The sequence below is a fragment of the Branchiostoma lanceolatum genome, chromosome 16, assembly GCF_035083965.1.
Source record: "Branchiostoma lanceolatum isolate klBraLanc5 chromosome 16, klBraLanc5.hap2, whole genome shotgun sequence".
Classification (NCBI taxonomy): domain Eukaryota; kingdom Metazoa; phylum Chordata; class Leptocardii; order Amphioxiformes; family Branchiostomatidae; genus Branchiostoma; species Branchiostoma lanceolatum.
Window position 1 is genome coordinate 1,501,120 of NC_089737.1, and position 24,684 is coordinate 1,525,803.

Below are 24,684 nucleotides of genomic sequence, written 5' to 3' on the forward strand. Positions count from 1 at the left end.
GGGCAACGGATTAAGGGCTAGGGTGACGGATTAAGGGATAAAGTGACATATTAAAGGTAAAGATGGCGGTTTAAGGGAAATGAGTACAGATTATGGGAAAAGGTAACAGATTAAGGACTAAGGCGACGGATTAAGGGTAAGGATGGCGGATTAAGGGAAATTATTACACATTAAGGCAAAGGCTAACGGATTAAGGACTAAGGCGACGCATTAAGAGTAAGGATGGCGGATTAAGGGAAATAATTACAGATTAAGGGAAAGGGTAAAGGATTAAGGACTAAGGTGACGAATTAAGGGTAAGAATGGCGGGTTAAGGGAAATTAGTACAGATTAAGGCAAAGGGTAACGGAGTAAGGACTAAGACGACGGATTAAGTGCAATGATGGCGGATTAAGGGAAACAATTACAGATTAAGGGAAAGGGTAACGTATTAAGGACTAAGGTGACGGATTAAGGGTAATGATGGCGGATTAAGGGAAATAATTACTGATTGAGGGTAAGTATGGCGGATTAGGGGAAATGATTACAGATTATGGGAAAGTGGAAGGATTAAGGACTAAGGTGCCGGATTAAGGGTTATGATGGCGGATTAAGGGAAATGATTACAGATTGAGGGTAAGGATGGCGGATTTGGGGAAATGATGACAGATTAAGGGAAAGGGTGACGGAGTAAGGACTAAGGTGACGGATTAAGGGTAAGGATGGCGGATTAAGGGAAATGATTACAGATTAGGGAAATGGTAATGTATTAAAGACTAAAGTGACGGATTAAGGGTAATGATGACGGATTAAGGGAAATAATTACAGATTGAGGGTAAGGATGGCGGATTAGGGGAAATTATTACAGATTACGGGAGGGTGAAAGGATTAAGGACTAAGGTACCGGATTAAGGGTAATGATTGCGGATTAAGGGAAATGATTACAGATTGAGGGTAAGGATGGCGGATTAGGGGAAATGATTACAGATTAAGGGAAAGGGTGACGGATTAAGGACTAAGGTGACGGATTAAGGGTAAGGATGGCGGATTAAGTGAAATGATTACAGATAAAGGGCAAGGATGACGGATTAAGTAAAAGAGTGACGGATTAAGGATTGTGGTGACGGATTAAGGGCGAAGGTCGCGGATTAAGGGCTATGATGACGGTTTAAGGGTGATGGTGAGAGATTAAGAGCTATCATGACGGGATAAGGGCCACGCTGAGGGATTAAAGGCTTTTCGTGACAGATAAAGGGCAAGGGTGACAGACAAGGGTCTCTGGTGACGGTTTAAGGGTTATGCTGACGGTTTAATGTTTATGATAACGGATTAAGGGCAAGAGTGACGGATTCACTTCACAAATCACCATGCAGCGCAGATGACAGCTTCTTAAAATTATGTACATTTTTGTCTAAGCTTCCTCCACACCATATTGCATGGTAATGTATCGTTACTGTATTCTGCAATCCTGTTTGAAAGATTTCTTAACAAAAACGCCCCTGCAGTTCCGGAGCAAGCTGCTAAGGGGCCCAAACTTACACCACTTCTTTCTTACATGAAATTCAAAAGTGGGGTAATCATGCAAAAGGTTTTAGTGAAAATGTTCTTTTCAACTGAAGGTTCCAACGGAAAAGTAATTCTCCCAAGGGGGTTGGTTTTACAAAAACATTCCATTTCAGAACAGTCAGATTTTGCAGGGGATGGAGATAAAGTGAAATATGACGTATTTCAACTATTTACTTTACAACTGTTACCTTTCTAGTTATGTTCATTTCCCCCCACATTAGTTACACTGAAACGCAAACCTGTTCATATTTGCTGAACAAGCTAATATTTATCTCTAGTTAAGCATTAATTTTATATATAGTCCATGATACGGCTAAGGCTATGGCATTAAGAAATGTATGCTCTAATTATATTTACTGTAAATTTGACTAAATATGTATGATTTCTCGTTTCATGTCTGTAGATAGAAACTGAAGGAATAGTGCTGATTGAACGGAAGAAAACTGTCTTCTCCATACCTTGGTGTGGATATCATTGAGCCATGTATGATGTAACCATCTAAACTCAAGTTCATAAAGATGAAGCCTAGACAAGATGCTAAACTGTGCACCACCACCACAGCTAACCTAATCCCAATTGTTGTTGTCCCTCCAGGAACATACTGTGGCAGTGCAGTTCTTCAGCCAATAACTACAACCACAAACGTCATGACAGTCATATTCAACTCCGACAGCGTAGTTGCACAGTCTGGCTTCCAAGCTTCCTTTGTATCAAAAGAGAAACGTAAGAAAAGCACCTCAAATGACGGATTCTGAACCCAGGGGCCAGAACCATAAACTAATTTAGGAAGTGCTTCCCGCTGTGGTTTGAAAGGTGGATTGATCCCCATAACTACATTAACACATAGAAATCCAGACTGTCTCAAGCAAAGGCGGTAGGCAAAGGTATTGTCGTTGAATAGCTGCTGAAGTTCCGATCGTGACGAAGTACTCGGCGCGGGGATCACCCGTGCCGAGCTTCCGAGCGAAACCCGAAGCGATGCCGAAGGCACGAGCGGGGGGTTCGGAGAGCCGAACATGGTTCGGTGTTCGGCGGAGCCGAACTCTGTCTGAGCGAGCCCCGTAGGTAGTCTCCAACCAGACCCAATAGATTGCAAAGACCGTATCCAGCTGGAAGAAGGAGCTTATAGTGCAATCTATGGCTATGAAAACTCCTTCTGCCTGTTGGATACGGTCTTTGCCAACCCGTAGGTCTGCTTGGAGACTACCCCGTAGGTAAGTAAGAGGTGATTAGCAAAGGACGACGGGAGAAACCATCCCCGCTAATGAGGGGGGGGGGGGCATTTCCGGAGTGAGCGGCGGGAGAAACCTAGTCTCCAAGCAGACCTACGGGTTGGCAAAGACCGTATCCAACAGGCAGAAGGAGTTTCTATAGCCAACCCAAGTCTCATAGCCAAACCCAAGGGTTTGGCTATGAGACTTGGGTTGGCTATGAGACTTGGGTTGGCTATAGAAACTCCTTCTGCCTGTTGGATACAGTCTTTGCCAACCCGTAGGTCTGCTTGGAGACTAGGAGAAACCGTCTTCGGGAGCATTTGAGCGAAAACATGTACCGCGGCGGTTACCCAACATGAATACCGTAGCCTAAAGCCCGTGTCTCAAGCTGGAAACAATGGCAGGAGAAGATTAGCATAATACTGGTGACATAAAGCGAGATTCAAATATTTTTCAAAGTAACATTAATATAATAGTCTTTATTGCATATTCCTGCCCAGATGGGCTAAAAGCACAGATGACCACACGTGGTCTATAAGAAGCTAGCCTGGATGCCAGACCCCCAAACTAAAAAAAAACACACGATAGATATTTTAGTTTGGGGGTCTGGCATCCAGGCTAATAAGAAGCATAATGCAAAACATGAATTGATAAGCTGCTACATTCTAACATTGAAAAACTAAAAGACAAACTGTGGACTATTGCTAAACTAATGTCTTTACTTATAGCTACATAAAGCTAACTTTTTCATGTATAGCCATACATCAATTCCTTATCTCTACATTTCAAAAGTTTATTGAGAAAGTAACTTGTGTTGGTGGTATGAATTCAATTCTTACCGGTCCGAGGCCGGATTCCAACCGGTCCGAGGCATGATTCCAAGCGGTTAGAATTCTACCGCGGCACGTAAGCAAATGTATCGCGGACCGGTTGGAAATGCCTCGGACCGGTTGGAATCATGCCTCGGACCGATAAGAATTGAGTTGAGGAAGCTGTACAGAATTGTCGTTTTGGTCTTTCATATGGTGGTGACTATCTTAGCCAGGCCTCCGCCGATGTGAACACACGACAGTCGTAGACTGACCCTGGTAGTTTACGTTTGCCGAATTCATTGGGTGATTCTATAGTACTGTACAAGTTTCCTCTTATGTTTTTGTTGTTGTAAATTGTTTTCTAAATTTACATTTACCGACCACTAAAATCTATCCGAATTTCCCTAAGCTTACAGACAAAGAAAAGACTATTTTTCTTTTAACTACCAAAAACCCGCAAATTATAGAAAAGGTGGGACATTACGTCTTCCATTGCTTACAAAAGAGAAGTCAAACCCTTCACTAGTTATAGACAATTACATTTGTATAATTTAGATAAGCAGCTTTTATACCTATTTTGTACCCTGTTCTTTTATGTATGTTATTTGCATTTAGCCTTCGGGCATGAATTTGCAATAAACTTATTATTAAGAGTGTCCAGTAAATGCTTATGGTTCAAAGGGAATTATTATCAAGAGGTAAGTAATGAAGATACCAAAAAGATATTTATGTTCTGGATTGTAGTATTCAGCACCTTTAGTTAAAGAGAACAGAGAAATGTCAGCATTCATGTATACTGTGACGTATATCTTTGGAATGCGCTGTGTAAAACGTTTTGTACACGTTCTTCCCTTATAAAGATATTATTACTGTAACAGTACAGTACCAATGGTAGTATATTTAAGGCACTTTGTTTTCTCAGAGAAAAGTAACTGTGGGGCGGGCTACTTCCGGTGTAACGACGATGTGACGTGCGTGGATTCCTGGAGGCGTTGTGACGGCAGGAAAGACTGTTTCGACAACAGCGATGAAAGCGGATGTGGTGAGTTAGGCAAAGGACGTGAATGAATGAATGAATGATTTTATTTGCACAACAGTTGCATCGGTGACAATGTATGGCAATGTACAGATAACATAAGGACACATGACGATGCCAATGATGTATTACATGATAGTATTGGGATGTGGATGTTTTCTTTACCTCTGTAAAAACGGAGGTATTGTTTTCGGCTTGTTTGTTTGTCTGTTTGTTGTCTGGTGTATGTTCAAGTTTGTTCCCGCTGGTCCGTGTCCAATGTGACTGGATATGTGACGGAAAATCAGTGACCTTTAGGAGTCATGCCTCGTGGGTATTTCTTATTTATTATGCAAATAAGGTCCTCATTTGCATAAAATCATAAGAGTTGATCATCTTCTCCACCCAAATCATGGGAGTTGTCCAAAGTATGACAGAACTGTTTTTCGAAGGCCATTTTACGATCAATCATGCAGATGGGGCCCTCATTTGCATAGTCTATATTCAATCACGTGCACCCTTACATAACTCCCAAATGCGACAAGTATGAAAGTCCTAGCCTCTTGCCAGGCTCCGCGAATGGCTGGAAAAATTGTAGAAATTGGCCAAATAGAGTGAATAATATGCTAAGAGAGTCGTCTACGGAGGGAGGATCCAATATGCCATCCACTATTATTAACCCCTCTTGCATGTTTTTCTGTCTATTTGGTCAATTTCTACGCTTTCCTGCCGCCTCTGGAGCCTGGTAGAGGCTATGAAATTACTATTATTTAACTGTAGTTCCGAATAAACCTAAAACAATTGTACCTCTCTACCTCTCAAGAGCTATCTACCACTTTTATGGCGTGTCCAGAACACGAGATATCAAAACTGGAAGTTCCGCTGCAGTACCATAACAACCCGCTAGGTGCCCCAGCATCTGATCATGTCCAGGTCTCATCAAGACCTACCCACATACCAAATATCAATACAATCCATCCAGGCCTTTTTGAGTTACGCTGTTCATCCATATAACGGGAGTCGCCCAAACATAGGACGTTTTTTTACGCGCTCGAACTCACGGCGCTCCATTGCTGGTTGCCAGAGAATGGTCATGTTTTAATGAATGGATTTTGAACACATTCATCTAAAGAACATAACGTTGGGTAACCTAAATTCGCGGGGTACTTAAATTCGGGATTTTTCGAAAACGGGGTATTTAGGGATATGTGCTAGATGCAACATAAGTAATACCGCTAGAAATGCAAACCTGCCAGACTTACGTATTCAGAACACTGTCTGAAAAGCTTCGATAAGCATGGATTATAAGGCGACGAGGTCAAAAACTCTCCGTCCCTTATTGGAAAAGTCTGAGGACTTCGTGGGAGAATTAAACAACATGGTTGTCGGCTGGTTTATAAGAAAAATGTCACATCCGCTTCCTGCTCAACACAATTATTTACAAGACAACTTATTACAATCTCTTTTGCTAACCTGCAACTGGATTCTAAGTGTGATCAATCATCAAAACTCCTCTCTGTTGCTACAACCTACGGCACGTGTATTTTCCCGCCGCCATATTGTTAACCAGAATCCTGTTGTCAAGCAGACGACAAAGGTTTGTGAGGAACACTTTTTTGTCTAAATGCTGCGTGTGATAGTGGACTGAGGAAGATATTTTCCTCAAAGTTTGCTCCTAACACAACAAGGAACACATGGACATAGTAGTATTACCATTGCTACGGCATCCAGCCAACTTCCCATGAATAATGTAACGTTACACGTTGCCCGATGATGACGATGGGCCGACTTTGAGTGAAGTTCTACCGACTCAACACACGGGTTGTACCCGAACTGGCCTGATGTGTGCGGTACGGCCGTTTTTTCGTGTATTTTTTTTACATGGACACGTCTATATCCATAGCACTCTCCTCAAGCCAAGGATGGAACGAATAGCTGCTGTATAAAATGTGATTAGCGGTAAGATATTCAAGACGAATCTTCTCTCCCGAATTAATGTGCCCCCCTGTCCGACAGCACCGTAATTGTGCGTGCGGCGGACGGTAGTTTCAAGTTGAAATATTATGGTGTCAGCACGACTAGAGACAAAATCTACCATATATATGATTAGTGCAAAGATAGTACATGATACTGACAGAATTATAGAAAAAAAGGATGGTTTATTGTTCTGCTAGATTGATTTCAGTCAACCATTATCGGAAAAATCCCGAATTTATGTTACCCAACGTTACATGGACAAGAAATGTATACTGTTCATGGGCCCTTCACGCTCCGAGTTACAAGTAGCAAACGCTGCGAGACGTTTTCAAGAATGTACCTTCTGATTTAGTGCTACGCCAGATAGTGTGCCTAACTTAGTACGCTTTGGTAATTTTGCTCTCTTCGGAAGTTGGTGATGAAGTTAGGGAAATGTAAATAAGGCTTGAAGTCTGCTATATTTTAGCTTTCTTTTGACCGGAAAATTTTGACTGTGTGCACTTCTAACGTCATGTGAGAAGGGCTATATCTAGCGCATCCCAGCTCATGTTTTGGCGGGAAATAGGCTACTACGCACTTTGCGCGCGGCCCGACGTACGTCTTCGATGCGACCCGACTTACAAAATCATTACGAAAAAACGACACCGCTTACATCAACAATAGTCCGTCTACTTATTGGGAAATATCTTCGCCATAACTGTATTCAGTTTCCTTTTCATAGACGGTACCAATCACATGTTAGAGCGTTACAAAGCTGTGCGTTGAATCGCCGTCCGCCACCATCGCGGCCCCAAAAAATGGCGGGAAAACAACGTTGACAGACGGCAGCGATGTTTACGTTGTTTTCTTTGGTCGGTTTTCTTCTCAACAAACACTTAAAGACCCATTTTTTTGTGTTTTATGAAGTTATATTTCTTATGTGCATGATAGTTGTATATCTGCTTGGAACAGGTCGTATAGTTAGGTGTCGGGCCGTCTAGCTACGCAGTGACCCTCTACTCAGCGTTGCCATCATAATTGTCAAAATACTATTCTCGACAAAACAAGAAATGAATATGTACACATATGTTTTGAATGCAAATAAAAATTATGTGCATGGACTTGGTTTATTTATCTTCCTTATGAGCATAGTCAGTGGACACAAACACGGCGTACTTATGCATAACAAGATCACTAAAAAAATCCGTCCTAAGTTAGGGCGCGTCATAAGTTAGGGCAGCCCCCGTTACGCACAAACAAGCAAGCAGACGTACATACAAACGCTACCGAAAACATAACACCTTGTTGGGGAAGGTAATAAGCGATTCGTAAAAGCAAGGACATTATATAGGATATAATGCCCTTGGTAAAAGGGACACAAGCATTTTTGGTATAGTGGCTTAACGTTATATAGCTGATGATAGCAAAAGTGATGCAAAATACCATCTAGAAGTACTTTATAGTAATGTTGTTAACTGTTCATTAGTCATTTCACAATGTTCAATCATATAAATGTACTTTCAAACCTAGAGATGGAATTGTTGCACAAACACACAAAAAGACTTTTTATCTAGTGTGACGCTTTTAACGTTACATACTAACATGTAATTGTAACATTTCTGGTCCTTGCCTTTCTAGAATGTCAGAGTCTCCCTTCAGAGTACCTGTTCTGTAAGGGCCTTGGTTACAACAGGATAACGTTGCCCAATCCTTACATGCATCGAAACGCAAGTGAAGCCATTAACTCCAGGCAGGCCAGAACCATGGTGCGACTGGAGACTGCTGCCGACCCAGTTTGCCATCCCGACTTCAACCTTTTTGCGTGTGCCATGATCATGCCAAAATGTAGTTCAAAAAGGTGAGATACAACAAGTTCAATCATTTCATCCTTCCTACACTGTGCCGTGACTGTTTTATCGACTGTCATCTTTGTCTACCACTCAGGTGGTGGATGGCTTCGTTGTTGATGGTTGAAGTGTTTGGCCGAGCGCTTCAGGATCTTAGCTCTGTCTTTGATGAGTGTTGTAAACACACGCACGCACACACACACACACACACACACGCACACACACAAACACAGAGAGAGAGAGAGAGAGAAGGGAGAGGGAGAAGGGAGAGAGAGAAAGAGAGACACACACACTAACAGGCCCACAAGTACACAAGCGCGCATACACTCAAGAACACACACACACGCACACACACAGATGTACACCTACGCCACCAGTCACACGTGTATCTACATCATCTACATGTTTCTCCTCCCCAGCCCGCGGCAGCTGCTGCCCTGTCGTACCTTGTGTGAGGAGGTGACCGCCTCCTGTCGGCCTCAGGCTATTTTACACACCAACGGCTCCTGGCCCTTCCCGGACTGCTCACGCTTTCCCTACCCCAGCAACAACACGTCCTGTTTCAACGCTCCAATGCCCGAAGATGGGAGTGAGTACTGGATTCTTAATAAAAACTAAAGATAAATCAAATTTAGTGCAATTAGCTGGTAGCCAGGGCTGTCTCCAGGATCCATCCATCCATCACAGGACGGAAACAATTCACCCTATCCGTCCAAAAACATGTCAACGTCATGACGTGGTATTGATGAATATGTATTTTCGTAAGCTTAAAATGACAGATTTAGCACGGAAATTAAGAACAGTGCATCCGCCCAGGGACGGGAATTTAACTGTTGGGATGGAAAAAATTCAGTGCCCATCCGCAAAATCTAAACTTCGTGCCATGAAATTAATGAAAATGTATTTTCGTGACCTCACAATGACAGGTTTCAACAACGAAAAGTAATAACCTGGGCTCCAAACAATCAGTCTGTCAGTGGGACGAACAAAAACGAAAGCTGGAGACAGCTTTGCTTGAAATTGAAGGATTCTTCATGTTGCCCAATAAGTCAATACATGGCATTATGCAATATATTACATGGTATTGTTCATATAAATCTATGGACAAACTTGGGTGGAAAGAGTCTATGGGTGAAAACTTGTTTTTTTTTCCTCAACTTATCAAAAATGAGAGTAAACCTGATTTTCTAGGGAGACTCACCCTCGTTAAACCAGGACCCCATATCGCTCTGGGGTCCTGGTTTAACGAGGGTGGGGAGACTGTATACAATAGGCTTTTAATTTTCATACAACAGTCAATTATAGATTACATGTCCTTTTAATATAATTCTACTTTGAGTCCAATGTGAAAGACATTGGAATGTCAAGTCTGCATGATTCATTCACAGATTGTTACTATGGAAATGGTGTGAACTACCGGGGACATGTGGCCAGGAGTAATGATGGACAAGCGTGTGCAAAGTGGTCTGATGATGCAAGTGATTTCTACCAGTCTCAGTTTCCCTGGGCTAACCTGCAGGAGAACTACTGTAGGAACCCTGACGAGGACACCAGACCCTGGTGTTTGTCCTCAACAGGGGTCCAAGTCTCCTGTGAGCTGCCGAGATGTGGAGGTAAGGCAAAGCTTACCCATAGCAGGAAGGATGAGAGAAGTCCTTTTTAAAGCCATTTTTGATAATTTTTGAACTGATTATCTTTGCCGAGAAGATATATGTTTTCGGTTACGCCAGCTGTGGTGTGGGTCTGTATATATTTCAAGAGTATAACTCGAGAAACCTTTGATGGATCTTCATGATTTTTGGTAGGTATGTAGCGGTTGTGCGAAGAAAGGTCAAGTACGAAAATCGTTCACCTGGCGTTTTCCTAGTATTGCAGCGGACTTTGCATGTTTGTGTGTTTGTATGTAGGCAAATAAAGTGACAGAAAAGTTGATGGATTTTCCTAATTTTTGGTAGATGAGTAGCGGTTGTGGGAACGGGGGTCAAGTTCGAAAATGATTCATCTGGCGCTTTTCTATAGTACTGCAGTGGGCTTTATATGTGGACAGCATAACTTGAGCTGTTGACAGTTGTGCATGATATTTAGTGGAGGGGGAGGAAGGTCAAGTTCGATAATGGACCTCCTAGCAACTATTTAAGGTACTACAAGGGAGCTTCAAAGTTTGAGGCCAAATTTTCTGGAGGTGCCAGGTTCATGCTTTTTAAGTGGTAGATAGCTTCTTGGACTGTTTTTGTTGTTACCTTTGGAGACGAATAACTCCAGCAGGGATTGACGGGTCATCATAATTTATCGCATGTAGATACTTTGGGTGATGCTTCACATAATTGAATACTTATTATGCAAATTGGGAGCTAATTTGCATAATTATGAGGAAAGATTATTAATCCGCTGAAAGCTTGCAGTCAAATTTCTTGCAAGCGCTATGGTCATGATTTTTAGTGGTCTATAGCTCTTGGGGATTGCTTAGAACTGCAGTGGGCCTTTTTGTTTGTAACTTTTGAGGAAGATAACTCAAGCAGGGATTGATGGATTTTCATTGTTTTTAGTTTATAGGTACCATAAGTGATGATTAACATAATGAGATGCACATTATGCAAATAATGACCAACTTTATATAATCATTGGCATTTAAAACTTCTGGCACTGCTCCATTATATGTGCATGCATGGTTCACACTCACCATGTGTGTCCCGGGATCTAGGTCAAAAGGTCAATAGCTGGCATGACTGTAAGGCGATACGAAAACAAGACTCTGTTTTCATCTGTTATGATTGGTATGAAGATAGCTCATTCTAAAAGTGAATCTAATGAGTGACAAAGTAAGATGCTAATTATGCCAAACAGGAGCGAATTTGCATAATTGATGAAATTTGTAAAATCCACTGCATTGCATGAAAGCACTTTGAAACATGTGGCATCAATCACTGCAAGAGAGAGGAATATTGATAAAGAACAATTATGCAAATTTTTAAAATTTATGTTTGGAATGAATTTGATGATTGATATAGTGAGATGTTGATTATACAAAGCAAGAGCTAATGTGTACAGAATGTATATTTGATTGTACATCTATATAAATATCGGTACACTGTGCTTTCAAAATCTACCCAGTTTCTTGAGTAACTACCGGTATTTCACATCGTATTTGATGTACTGGATGTACTGGATGTCTAACCGTCATCGACATTCAAACATGTGGCATATGTCTTTGGAAAAAAGGGGAATATCGATAAATATCATTTTGGCAGATGAAGACCTAATTTGAATGATTGATGAGAAAATGCTGTATAACACCATATTGGTAAATGACAGGAATATGATACTGGCATCAGTCAGTAATTTTGATATTATTTAGCGAAGGTATGAGGTCATGCAACTCCTATTGTTTTTGGCTTGTGCATGCTTGTATTTTTCTGCACTGCACTTTCTGTATGTTCTGCCAGAGAGAGCAGGGAAGTTTCTGTCTGTTCTGCCAGATGGTGCATGTGCTTACCTTTGACGGTTGAAGTCTGCATTCTCTGATGTTTTATCTTTACCATCACCTAGAAAAAACCTGCTTCGACCCTGGTCCACCTCGGTTTGGCACCAGGAGTCCCAGGAAGGCGACTTACCTGAGTGGTGACAAGTTAACCTTCAGCTGTGGGCCCGGCTACATCCTCGCAGATGGCTCCCTCAGGTCCACATGTCAGAGCAATGGGACATGGACCAATGAGCCTCCCATCTGTGATGGTAATCTATTTCTGTTTTCTTCTGGAGTTTGCTTCAACCTACTTAAAAGACCAAAACTGCACTTTTAATATGTGGCATACATTAGGACAAAATGCCGGAATCACTCCGTGCTAAAGGACGTTTTGTTTTTACTAGTTGACCATGAGAACAACCTGCTGACCGACTTGTTTGAGCGTAACCAGTACAAAGTGGAGACTAAGCCAACTGTGGACATCACTGTCTCAACATTCCAAGGGCGCATCAACAACATTGTGGACACGGTAACTCCACCAGTATCACATGGGAGGTCCTGGTGAAAGTGCCCATGTGACTGACATGACAAGATAGTGATTTAAGTCTATAGTAATTCAAGTCTCTTAGACCCCGTTCACACTCATTTTTTTCAATCGCGATTGAAGTATAATCGCGATTGAATCGATCCGATCGCGATTGATTTTTTCAGTGTGAACGCTGCCGATCGCGATTGGATCGATCTGATCGCGATTGTTTCTGATCGACCTCTGGAGGTAGTTTGGGGAGGATCAATCGCGATCGGATCCAATCCAATCCTATCAAATTTTGAGTGTGAACGCAACTACGATTCATTCCATCGCAATCGGCGGGGATTTCGGCTGGTTCCGGGGGTGGGAGGTCATACATCCGTGTACGTGGGGTCATAGTTCGCATCGCGCGGGAAAACAAACCCAAGCCACACACGTCAGATCACTCTCTTACAACAACAACAACTTTTCATCGTCAACAATGCCCAAGAAGAAGGATAAAACTCCGTCAGCAACTTAAGCTGGTGGCGGGTGGCGCGATGAGGAGACCAGGGTCCTCATCGTAATCTGGGGGAGAGAGGAGGTGCAGGCCAAACTGGGGAAATGTCACCGAAAGAGGGACATTTACCGAATGATCGCCGATGGCATGGCGGTGCTTCAATCGCGATCGGATCACGGTGTACTTTAATCCACTTGGCGAAAAGCAGTGTGAGCACAAAATTTTATTTGCGTTCAATCGCGATCGGATCGAGCAATCGCGATTATACTTCAATCGCGATTGAAAAAAATGAGTGTGAACGGGGTCTTAAGCATTGTAATAGGAGAGTAACCTAACACAGCTTAACCTGTGTATCAGTCAGGACCTCCACAAAGAGTATACAGGCTTGTTTGCTACAGATATCTGGCATAAAGGTCTCACTGTTACATGCACAATGTATTGCACTGAATACTACTGATTTGTCAACATAAATTTAGCATTTACAATTAGGAAAATAAATCAGCAATTAGCTATAGAAGAAATAGATTAATCCTGTGTAACATGTGAACAATTTCATTGACTAGCCGATTAAGACAATGAAATAATTTTTACCAGAAACATAATCTTGCTACCTTAACTACCTTTAACATTTATTCCTTCATAGAACGAGAAAGACGAGAGAGTCATGGTGGCGATTTCTTTAAATGCGGTAAGTTATTTCATTTAAGTCAATTCTGTTTCATAACAAGAGTTCAAAGATCTCACATCTCCACAGGAGGAGGCCCATATAGAGCTGACAGCTACATGTACTGTAGTTCCATTGCTGGTCACAGATATGAAGCTATTATAGTTCCAGTGCAAAACCAAGCTAGTCCCTGTGGCAGTGGTCTTACCCTAGAAGCATATGGGAATCAAATTCCCTTGTAGACCCACCCAGAGACCATGATTTGAATGGGAATTACTTTTTTATTGACTTCTTTTAGCAACCATCAAATGAAGACCATAACATTTTTAGAAAAGAGGATACAAAAATGGGAAGTAGCTACGAGGCCCAAAATTAACTGGACCTTTTTCTTTCCAAGACCTACCCACATATCATCACAATCAGCCATGCATAGCTTCCTGAGTTATGCTGGCTAACATATGACAAACATATCATTACAAGCCAAAAGCAACACCTCAGGTGGAGGTAAACATCCTTCACAAAGGTAATATCTTGTATTGCTTTGAACAGAATGTAATACCACTGCATGAACTGTCCTATGTTGATAGAAAAGGCAAATTACATTCCAAAAAGCTGACTTTACAGTCAATACAATGTGCATGTATGGTTTAGACGTTTACACTTTGAGGCATGACTGTTCAATAGGACTAATCCAGTAGACACTGCTTGGTCAATGTCTCGATCTGAATTGGTCAACCTGTAGAACTGCCCGTATGCATAAGACACATACAAGTTTCACATGCACGGCATGTAATTCTAATTTTAAGATTAGACTTCTGGATTAAATCACTTGCAGTAAGTAGACCAATTGCTTGCATGTTAATGATATCTGTTCACAACAGGAATGGGTGGACCATCGACTGACTTGGATTGAGCAGGAATATGGCAACATCAGGAGTTTGTTTCTACCAGACACACGGGTCTGGAAACCAACTCTTCAACTGAGGAAGAAGTGAGTGTATATACTATCTATCAATATGAAACCTACATACATGTACTAAAAATCTCCATGGTTCGTAAAGCCCTTCTCGAGTTACTCTCTTTCAGATTTCAAAGTCTAAAACAAAATTTGCCCCTGCAGTTCATAAAAAGCCGCTGGGGGCACTCACCGCTACTCTCTACCCTAAGAGCTATCTACCACTAAAAATTCATGACCATAGAAAGCCACTAGGGGGTCCATTATCAAACTTGACCTTCCTGTTCTCAACGGTTGAACCCCTATCCACATACCAAATATCTTTCAGATTCATCCTCAACTTCTTGAGTTATGGTGTCAAACAAATAAACAAACAAACAAACAAACAAACAAACACCATCCATACTGCGCAGTCGGATACACTTGTCAGACAAATGGCACCTAAAACATAGCTATCATCATCTGTATTCTGGTGCAACACAAAATCTTGAAAGTCCCTCACAGGAATTTTAACTGCAACATTTGATATTTTCCAGTGCTGACACAAACTACAAAAGTCTTCCAGCGTCCAAGGTGCTTGTGACCAGTGACGGGCATGTCAACTGGACTGTGGAGGCCCTGACCACTACAACCTGTACGCTGGACCCGTACCTCTTCCCCGTGGACACCATGAACTGTCCGATCTGTTTCGAATCAAGTATCTCAGCAGGGGAGCGTCTAAAATGTCCCAGTGCAGAAAGGCCAGGTTACAATGGTTGTAAGACCAGAACACAGATCATCTCTGGCCAATGGAAAGTCGTGGCATACCTTCAAACAGAAGCTGGGAAAGGCTGCATGATATTGGACTTCACCAGAGATCCCATCTACCACATCGCCACCACCATCTCACCATGCATCATCCTGGCTGTGCTGATGTGCATCACCTTTGCTACCCCCATCGAGAAGAGCGATCGGATTGGCTTCGGCATCACCATCCTACTAGCTATGGTGGTGTCCTTAGTGGTCATCACAGACTTCCTTCCGGTCAAGGACAAGATGCCGTTTATAGGTAAAACACACTTTCTTCTGGAACATTAGGCTTTGAGTTTCAACACCTGAATAGGATAATGATGACGAACAGTGACGTAAAGATCAACAACCACAATTTTCTCACTTTCCAACATTCCAACCTTTTGAGCACAACCTTACGGTGATATCTAGATGATGCTTGGCAAGGCAAAATATATTTAAAAAAAGAAGAAGTTTGTGACTTTAACTTAGTAACGTTACATGCCTTGTTCAGTTCTGTCCGATTCCTCAGTGAGGCAAGACCCTGTAAAGCATGACGGAGCGAAGTTCATCATCCCAGAATCCAACATCCTCCTTGAAGATGAATAAAACTGTTTGATGTATGTATTGTTTTGTTTTGTTCTCCAGCCGTGGTGATCATCGTGTGCATGGGGCTGATTGGACTCTTCATGCTGTTCACCTGTGTAATCATCAACTTAAGCAGCAAAAAAGGAGACATGCCCCCCTGGGCACAAAGGTTGGTCTGTTGTAAGCCAGTATACGTCGTGGTGAATGTGATCTCAGACCAGTTTAGCTCAATGAACAGTTGAGCTTCTCTTCCACTGGTCATGACAGAGAAGACAGACGCTATGTACAGTATTCACAGGTTCATTGTGTCAGGGAAATTCCCCTATAGCTCTTTTCGACAAGTACAATCAACAGTTGACGGTGGCTTGACGTCCCGTCCTAAGGACTGCAACTAGCCTGAGTGTCATCCTGTTTCAGTTCCAGGCTCTACCTTGGTGAAGGTAGAGCCTGGAACTGAAACAGGATGACACTCAGGCTAGACTGCAACCCTTTCCAGTACCGTATATGTTGGGTGAGCGATAACAGCCGGGATTCGAACTCACGACCTCTTGGTCCAGAGGCAGGGTCACCAGCCACTGAACTGCACAGTACGCATGCTACATTTAGGTTAATGTCCAGTTTCACAAAAACTGTACTGGAGGCCCCATCAAACTCCAAGTTACCATTGGTTTGTTAGAAAGAGATGAATGGATGGAAAAGTCATTCTTATGATGCATGTAGCTCTAAGGTGATACAGTATATCAAACACCAAAGCTGGGTGGCCATGCCTTGAGTTTCTGGGGACATACTGATGCACCTAAAGCAGAATGGCTGCAATATGGATCTTGGAGAAGTTGACAAAGGTCAGATAGATAATGAAAAAAAAGTAAATGTTGAAAAAAGAATTACATTGTATTGCACAAAGCACTGGTAGTCACACAGCAATCATAGTCACAGATTTGGCACACATACATTAGTCTTTCTACTGGTGACCTCTCATGGACTTGAAGAAAATGGTCACTACAGACAGGAGGCCAGGGATGTCCCTGTAACTCAACTGGTAGCAGCCTCACAGTTTCCAATTAGTTGGTAACTGGGATATTCAGTTCAAATCCTGAGAAGGGCATCTTGGTTGGGGCTGCACCCATCTTTTGGGGGGAAGTAAAATGGGGGTCCTGCGTTTGCGGAGATGCCTCAAGCATGTTAAATTTAAAGGGGAAGACACAGCAACCCTGTTAAAGAAATAGCAAGGAAATTTGCTGAGCTATGTGCCACTAGGCACTACAAGGTGAACAACAACAGACAGGTGGGCACTGTAGACAACACTCTCTTTAATACTTGCTTCCTTCAATGAGAGAGATAATCTGAAAAAAAGTTGCCACAGGAACTGGCTGGTTGCATGCAGAGGTGATCACTAGTACAGGTCTACTGTATGTACAAAACACATCAGATTCTATTCTTTTTATTCCCCGGAATGATATGTAACATTTGATGTGCTCTTTTGAACTGAAAACTTCAAACTGACAATATGTGACCCCATTCCAGGTTTTTCCTGCGGTACTTGGCCACCTTCCTACTGTTCGGAGACCTGAGTGCCAAAAACCCACCTCCTGAGCACAAGGAAAATGGTGGAAGTGTCAACCTGGCCTATGTCAATGGCGGCATTGCTATGGAGCAGGAAGCCCAGGACATGAACACAGACAGTCGTGCCCAGTCTGTGCGGATAAAGCCTGCAGCTACGCCACCTGGCGCTCAGCTGGTACTGCAGACAACCCTGGAGGAGCTGAGCAGGAGCATGCAGGCCGAGACTCGCATGCTCCACAGCGTTCTCAACAAACTGGTTCAGGCTGACGACGACACTGAGATGGAGGAAGCAGACTACCACAAGCTGGGCAGGGTGCTGGACAGGCTGTGTGTCATCCTCTACTTCATCTCTGTGGGCATCACCATCCCAATGGCCCTGTTCTTGGGAAGACAGTAGTCAGTTCCTGGCCGTGAAAACATAATAATCTTTTGTTAAAGGTATAGATTCTGAAGTAAAAGGTTCTTCCATGACAAACACTTGAGACTTGTACTAGAGTAAAGCTGCATAGAAATATAATAAACTAATCCCTAAAGTTTGTATTTCACTGGACTGGACCAATTTTTCCTTGCGGTCACATTGATGTGCAATGAGGTCACACTGGAAAAATACCTCTGCAAAATGGTTGCACCCATTGCAAAATGTCACATTCTGTTCGGGCTCCACTTTAATGGAAATCGCAGTGTTGCTGCTTAATTCGAAACCAATGTACAACGATCAAAATTCATCAAAACAAGATTTGCTGTTGTTGTGTCATTTTCCCAATTGCAAATCTTTACATTCTAAAAAAAAAAGGCAACAAATTGGTGCCTTTTTCAATTTAGTGAAATTCAGTGCAGTCCAGCGAGATATTGAGCAAAATGTTTCAATTGGTTGGTAGATAATTAGATAATAAAGGTCTTTGCAACAAAACCAAATGGATTTTGCCTGCCAACATTTCCACAATCTTCAGGGCAATACTGACTTGTTCTACTTCCCACTGCTAGGTGGCGCTACAGCACGAAGTAGATCCAGCCAATTGTCCTGAGGAAAGCAGCAGGACCAGGTTGAAATGTTGGCAACTTGTTAACAAAGAACTTTATCGCCCATTTGTAAAAACAAAAACACAACTGTGTGTTGTATACTTTAAATACGCTACATTATGTGGCTGGGCACTTGGTAGACTTAAAGGGTTTGAAACACTTTTCAAAGTCAGGCCAGTGGGCAACCTTAAGCCAGAAACTTGGTTGCCCATCACATTTCAGGTTGCCCATTGTACCCAAGCTCCGCTGCCGGCCAAAAAGCTTGAGTACCAGCCTTTTTAGCTTCCGTTTTTGTAGGGCTTTCTACTTTGTCATTTTTTTTTGGTCTCTATGGGGTTTGTAGAGACGACAAAAAACATTTTGTGTATTTGTATTCACTTTTTTTGGCAACGCCTCAGTGGCGAGCCAAATGAATTATTGTGTGCAGTTTGCAACAATTCTAGGAATTGCACAAGCATTTGTCCAAAGACATTTTAAGCCAATGAGAATGTTTGGAATGTTAGCAGTGCAAAGGAGAGAATGCGGGTCATGCAGCCCCCTGGGGACATTCCTCCAAGAAAACCTAGACAGACAGCCACATCTGCTAAACAGATGTGTCAGGCTTATGTTTACATGGCCACTCAGATCTACAGTAATATTGTTCTTTTCTAAAACAGTGTGTGGCTGTTACAATGTTTTTAAATGTCTTAATGTTGGTCCTTACAACTATAACATGTAATGCCCTTCTTCTGGGAACCGGTCATAACTGCATCAAGTTTGTACTGATAAAGATTGTGCACACGCTGCTTCAATTACCTTCACAAGCAGAATAGTTAAAGGACATAAACCCCATTAATGACATAACAAACATGTCCAAGCCATACAAATATATACCACAAAAAAAGTAGACAGTAATACTTGAAACCAAGGACAGAATCTGGAATGATGTCAAAATGGAAATCATAATCAGATCGATCAATGAAAATTTCACTGCCGAAAGGAAATTTAGCAAGCCAGTTAGAAAGATTCACACAAGAGACAAGACTAAACAGCACTTACTACTAGTACTAGATGATTATCCTGCTGATATAATCCTGTGCAATTCCGAGAATTGCGGGTGACACATTTTTACAAAGTAACATTTCTGTGGACTAAGATTCCTACAATATGGCATTTCATTAGGACTCCAAGAATTCCAGGCATTTTCATTGGGATTGGAGTTCCATAGGAATTCTTAAGCTAAAAATCCCAGAGGACAGTCCTGGGCATTCGCGTTCTTGAGATCTACCCGTTAATTCTAGACAATAGGGCAGGAAACATAAGGATGTTGTTTCATTGTGTGTGCTGTGTCTCTTGGTAAGTGGACTACATAATTATGTTGTTAGAATTTTGCCTTACATGGTGCAGAGTAGAATAGTCATTCAGGTGTATGGTGGAAACCCTATCAGTGGCCTGTTTTTAGTTGTCAGGCTGTGATGAAATCGATGTTCGTTCTGTTGGCGGGGTACATGTATGGTAGAATGTAGTTGTGCTGTTGTTGTCTGTGTGTGTGTTTTGTATTTGCCCAACAGAACAGATTTTCATCAGCCCTTTTCGATAGAAATCCCGTATGAATAGCACCACCTATCAGTGCCCTAAGCAGGGTAGTAAGAGTAAAAATTAAAACAACAACAACCGTCGCCATGGCAATGTCTTTTTACCATTGCCAATCTTGTTTGGGTTGTATTCGTTGTTATAAAACACCTAGTCTGGCAAACCCATTGTTTTTACCTCATAGTTTCTTTCACAAAATTTCAGTTTTCCAACCTATTCTGTTCGAAATACAGTAGAATCTGCTTAACTGCACAGTCCGTTTGTCAGCGTATTTGGTGCAATAACTGGCTGGTGCAATAATGCGAAGTTGCCCAGCTGGACCGGTAGTGTACTGTATCATGGGGGTGGGGGGTGGGTGAATAGTTTATAAACCATGGTGTGCTGTATGAACTTGTTAGCACGCATTTAGATGTTAAAAAGCTTTTGTTACACATGTATATAGGTACAGTGCGGTAACACGGTAGATTTCACCTCGTGTTTTGGCCACGTTCATGTATTAAAACAGTAAATTTCAAATTCTCAGGAAAGACATCTCAGGACACGTGAGTGAAATCAGTAAGCGCCAGTGAGGCCCCTCTCATGTTTGTGCAGATTTGACTGTGTACACAACGGTAGTGAATTACTGTACAATGTACTGTACTACGTATCCAGTGAGTAGATATGGCTAGATGACTTAGATCAGTGACAGACCATTCTCCTTATAGCAGAGCCGAACCCGCGTATATCTCCTTCGGGAGAATGTATGAAGTTTCTTGGACGCGGATTCAGCTCTGCCATAAAAAAAGTCACCACCGCACAGCCAAAAGTGACTGTCCGTCTATGTTTCTGTAGCCCTTGCGGCGTCACTGTGTGCTTTCTGACTAGATGTACGTGAAGACGCCGGTCTTTTATTATTGTAGCAGTATGTGAATATAGCGCTGCCTTGAACCTAAAACTACCGACAACACCCCATGTCAACCTTGACGCGAAATCAAATCCCCGCGAATTTAAATGTGCCATGCAGATATGTGGAGTCACTCAATGGAGAGAATGGGAACCGGTTTGGGATTTTGGGATTCAGTGCAATTAAATGGAGTGCTCTATAATCCGTTGTGCAATTAAGTGGCTTCTACTGTATATGGTCCGTCATAGCTGAGCATTAGTACCTGATGATAAGATACATGTATGACTCAGTTGCCTCCATTGCAATTACAATTTCTCCAGCAAAAGAACCTGACCACGATATGTTGAAAATCAGCACTCCCCAGAAACAAATGCCGGCTATGACTCAGTACTACCAGTCCTTACCCTCCTACAGCTGGGGTTCTGCTGGGTAGAATTAGTCTTTAGCTGCTTGGTTAGGAAGGGCATTGTATCTATTTGCATATTGCTGCTGCTGATGGGAAGCTGTCAGTTATTTTTCTGGTGTTTCATTCTCACAAGGATTTAGGAGGAATGTTATCAACAGTCTGTATACTATACGTAGTCTAGAGGTACAGCTTGTATACCTTGGTAGCAGAGGACAGAGATATAGTTCGGATCATCTGTAAAAGGGAATGGAGTTAAGGTTTTTATGTATTACATGTAATACTCACCCTGTCAAAAGCAATGAAGTCATTATTCCTGCATGTTTGCAGACGTCTGCTTGATACTCTGAATTATTGTAAGGCCACAGCAAGTAAATTCTATGGATGACATCCTCTGCAGACTCCAAATCTAGTGCGCGCGCGCAAAAAACAAGATATTCACATTTTCAAACTTGAATACCATAAAGCATGTGAGAATTGAAGAATTGAAGCAATAAAACACGTTACTACAACAAGTCTTTTGTCCCTGTATTCAATAAAACGTTAACTAACACTGATGTCAACATTAAAATCATTAAATTATGAATTTAGATCCGGGTTTGTATAGCACATGAAGAAGGCGGAGACAAGGTTTCCCACACACTGGGCACGGGAGTCTCTTGAGTCATGAGGCAGACTGACAGTGACTAAATGTTGCTGGCTCTGCTCACTTTTCCTCAACTGAAGTTCTTTTACAGACTAGCACTCCGCTATTGCTGTCCTGACTGTCTGACTTAATTGCTGTGCCTTTGAAATCACCCTTCTTGTAATTCTGTCTTCAACATACGGACAGTGATCTACTCAACCGCATGACATTAGTTACTTCATCTGACCCTATCCTGTTATCTTATTTGGCACAGCAATGGACCGTTCAAGTCGAATACCAAAAGCCCCGCCCCGTTCTATTTTGAACATCTCCGTCAAAAACAGCCCCCGACAGACAAAAAACGGCCGCATCCGCCTGGCTGTCGATAATGCGGACTGACTTCTGTTGAGCTATTTTGGCTTTTTGAAACCCTTTCAGAGCGAATTAAAGAAAAATGCTATGCCTTCTTTGTGGACGGCTGTATGCACAGAGTAGGGTTGTTTGAGGAGGGGGTAGATGTAGTTATGGTGAGAGCGTAATGTTTTTGGTCAATGCGTAAGCGGGTTGCGTCGCATAGCATTATCTTGTTGGTACATGCACATGTTAAGCAGGGTACGTATATCTGTGACAGGTTTCCCACTGTGTTGATTGCATGAGTTACAGCTGCATGATCTTTAGTAATCAACAATTAAAATGCAATTTTTACTTACCGTGTCACATTCATATTAAGCAGTTTCACACACAAGTACAGAAGAGACGGAGTTCTGCACTAGAGGACTTTGAAGTAGTTGGCAATGTGTTACCTGCTCCATCCCCATGAGTGCCTGAGCCGTTTTCTTTTTCATTTCAATTTTTTTCTGAGCATTCATGCAGCCAATGTAGTGGAAAACCTGTCACAGATATACATACTCTGCTTAACACGTGACATTTCCGTCTACTAGCGGTGTTTTTGACAGAAGTGTTCGAAATGTATGTTTGATATGATGTTCGATTGGATCGGTCCATTACAGACTATATTGTCCTATTACAAGTTTGATATGAGGGCTGCACTGTGTCTTCCTGTAAGTTGGTGATGAGGAGCAATCTTATTACAGCTTTTATACACAATAGTTGTAGAATGCATTTCTACGGATTTTCACCATTCTTACATGTACAAATGCATCTAGAACGTTTTTGCTATAAAACTGACAGTAGTTTGCAACCTATTGTACTATTTTCGGTATGTTGACCACTGCAGAAAGGCAAAAAAATCTTTTTCTTGTTTTCTATTTTAAAACCAGGCGAAAATCAATGCGCACGCTCATGTCATCCATAAAATTTACTTGCTATATATTTTTCAATGGATCAGTTGGACATTTAGTGAGAAGAGGAATATTTAGTATTAATAGCCCTCATGACTGCACTTGCATTTATCATTTCAGAGACAATATTAACTGACACTATGGACTCTCAGCTGCTGACAATTGTAGAAACTCTAGGATCTACATGTAATTTAATGTCCAGAACATTTGCATCTACATTTTCAACTTCTTGATACATTACCTAGATTTTACGGGTTACAATCTATACTGTTGTAATTAGTTGTTTTAGAACCTATCACACATTGTCTGTTGTCCTGTATTCTGATAAGGGCTCAAAATACTTTTATTCAGTTACCTGCAATATCGCAAGTTGTCAGAAGTTCTACCAGTTCTGCAATTTTGAAAAAACTTTCTGCAAATACCAAAGATAAGTCTTAACAAGAGTCCGTAGGACACAATTCTCCGTGAAGTACCTATAGTATGTACATTGTGGGTAAGGTGTTTGTTAATTTCCTTTGCTAGTGACCTGCTAGTTGTAAGATGAATGCATGAAATGGATCTTGCTGTAAGGTGTGAAATCACAGACCCTGATTCACTTCTAGGAATTACTATCCTGGTTTATTTTGTTGTATTTGGCGATTAATTGTCTAGGGATGAGCCATTATACTTGATAATTGTTAATGATGGCCCAAGAATTTAATGGTTTCGTCCATTATATGTCATCTTTATTATGAAGCAATATTTCTCGATAAGAACCGCCAGTCCTATCATCTTGTGATACTTTACTTTACGGACCCTGCACCACCCTGCGGGGACGTTTATTTCATTGTTAAACATAAACATTAAAACATTTATCAGCGAACACCCAGGGCTCTTTGTTCTCCTTTTTTCTATGTATAGAACTGAATTAGACAATTATATGAGCAACCTCTTGTTGTACTGTAGGAAAACGTCAGGTGAACCATTTTCGAACATGACCTCCATTTCCACAACCGCTACACACCTACCAATAGCGTAAGTAGTCCAGTGGTTAGCGATCTTGCCTCTGGACCGAGAAGCCCGGTGTTCAATACCGGCTGTCGTTCACCTGACATGCACGCTACGTGAAAGGGTCGCAGTCCTCAGGACGGGATGTTAAGCCCTGGTCCAATGTTCATTGTGCTTGTAGAAAAGAGCTAGGGGAATTTCCCTGGTACAATGAACCTGTAAATACTGTACAAAGCGTCTGTCTTCTCTGTCACGACCAGCGGAAGATTAGCTCATCTGTTCATTGAGTTCATTTAAGCTAAACTGGTTCGACATCACTTTCCTTTCCTTTTTTCCAATGAAGATACGGTCAAAGTTTCTCAAGTTATGCCCTTGACATACATATATGGACCCACACCACAGCTAGCGTAATTTAAAACATAAAAATACATCACCAAATACCTGCTTGGCAAAACCTTACACAGGAAAGTCTGTGAGC

General features: G+C 41.9%; 1 protein-coding gene across 1 annotated transcript in view; it reads left to right on the forward strand.

Moving 5' to 3' along the window:
* The window catches only part of LOC136421320 (uncharacterized), a 47,504-nt gene extending 23,423 nt beyond the window's left edge, over window positions 1–24,081 (forward strand). The window contains exons 4-15 of the mRNA XM_066408542.1: window positions 2,140–2,268; window positions 4,494–4,613; window positions 8,181–8,400; window positions 8,809–8,978; window positions 9,778–10,002; window positions 11,936–12,118; window positions 12,254–12,378; window positions 13,521–13,565; window positions 14,423–14,532; window positions 15,033–15,544; window positions 15,913–16,021; window positions 17,377–24,081. Coding sequence (XP_066264639.1) covers window positions 2,140–2,268; window positions 4,494–4,613; window positions 8,181–8,400; window positions 8,809–8,978; window positions 9,778–10,002; window positions 11,936–12,118; window positions 12,254–12,378; window positions 13,521–13,565; window positions 14,423–14,532; window positions 15,033–15,544; window positions 15,913–16,021; window positions 17,377–17,812 — 2,384 coding nt within the window. The 3' untranslated portion in view covers window positions 17,813–24,081. The remainder of the gene's footprint in view (window positions 1–2,139; window positions 2,269–4,493; window positions 4,614–8,180; window positions 8,401–8,808; window positions 8,979–9,777; window positions 10,003–11,935; window positions 12,119–12,253; window positions 12,379–13,520; window positions 13,566–14,422; window positions 14,533–15,032; window positions 15,545–15,912; window positions 16,022–17,376) is intronic.
* Window positions 24,082–24,684: the final 603 nt, after the last annotated feature.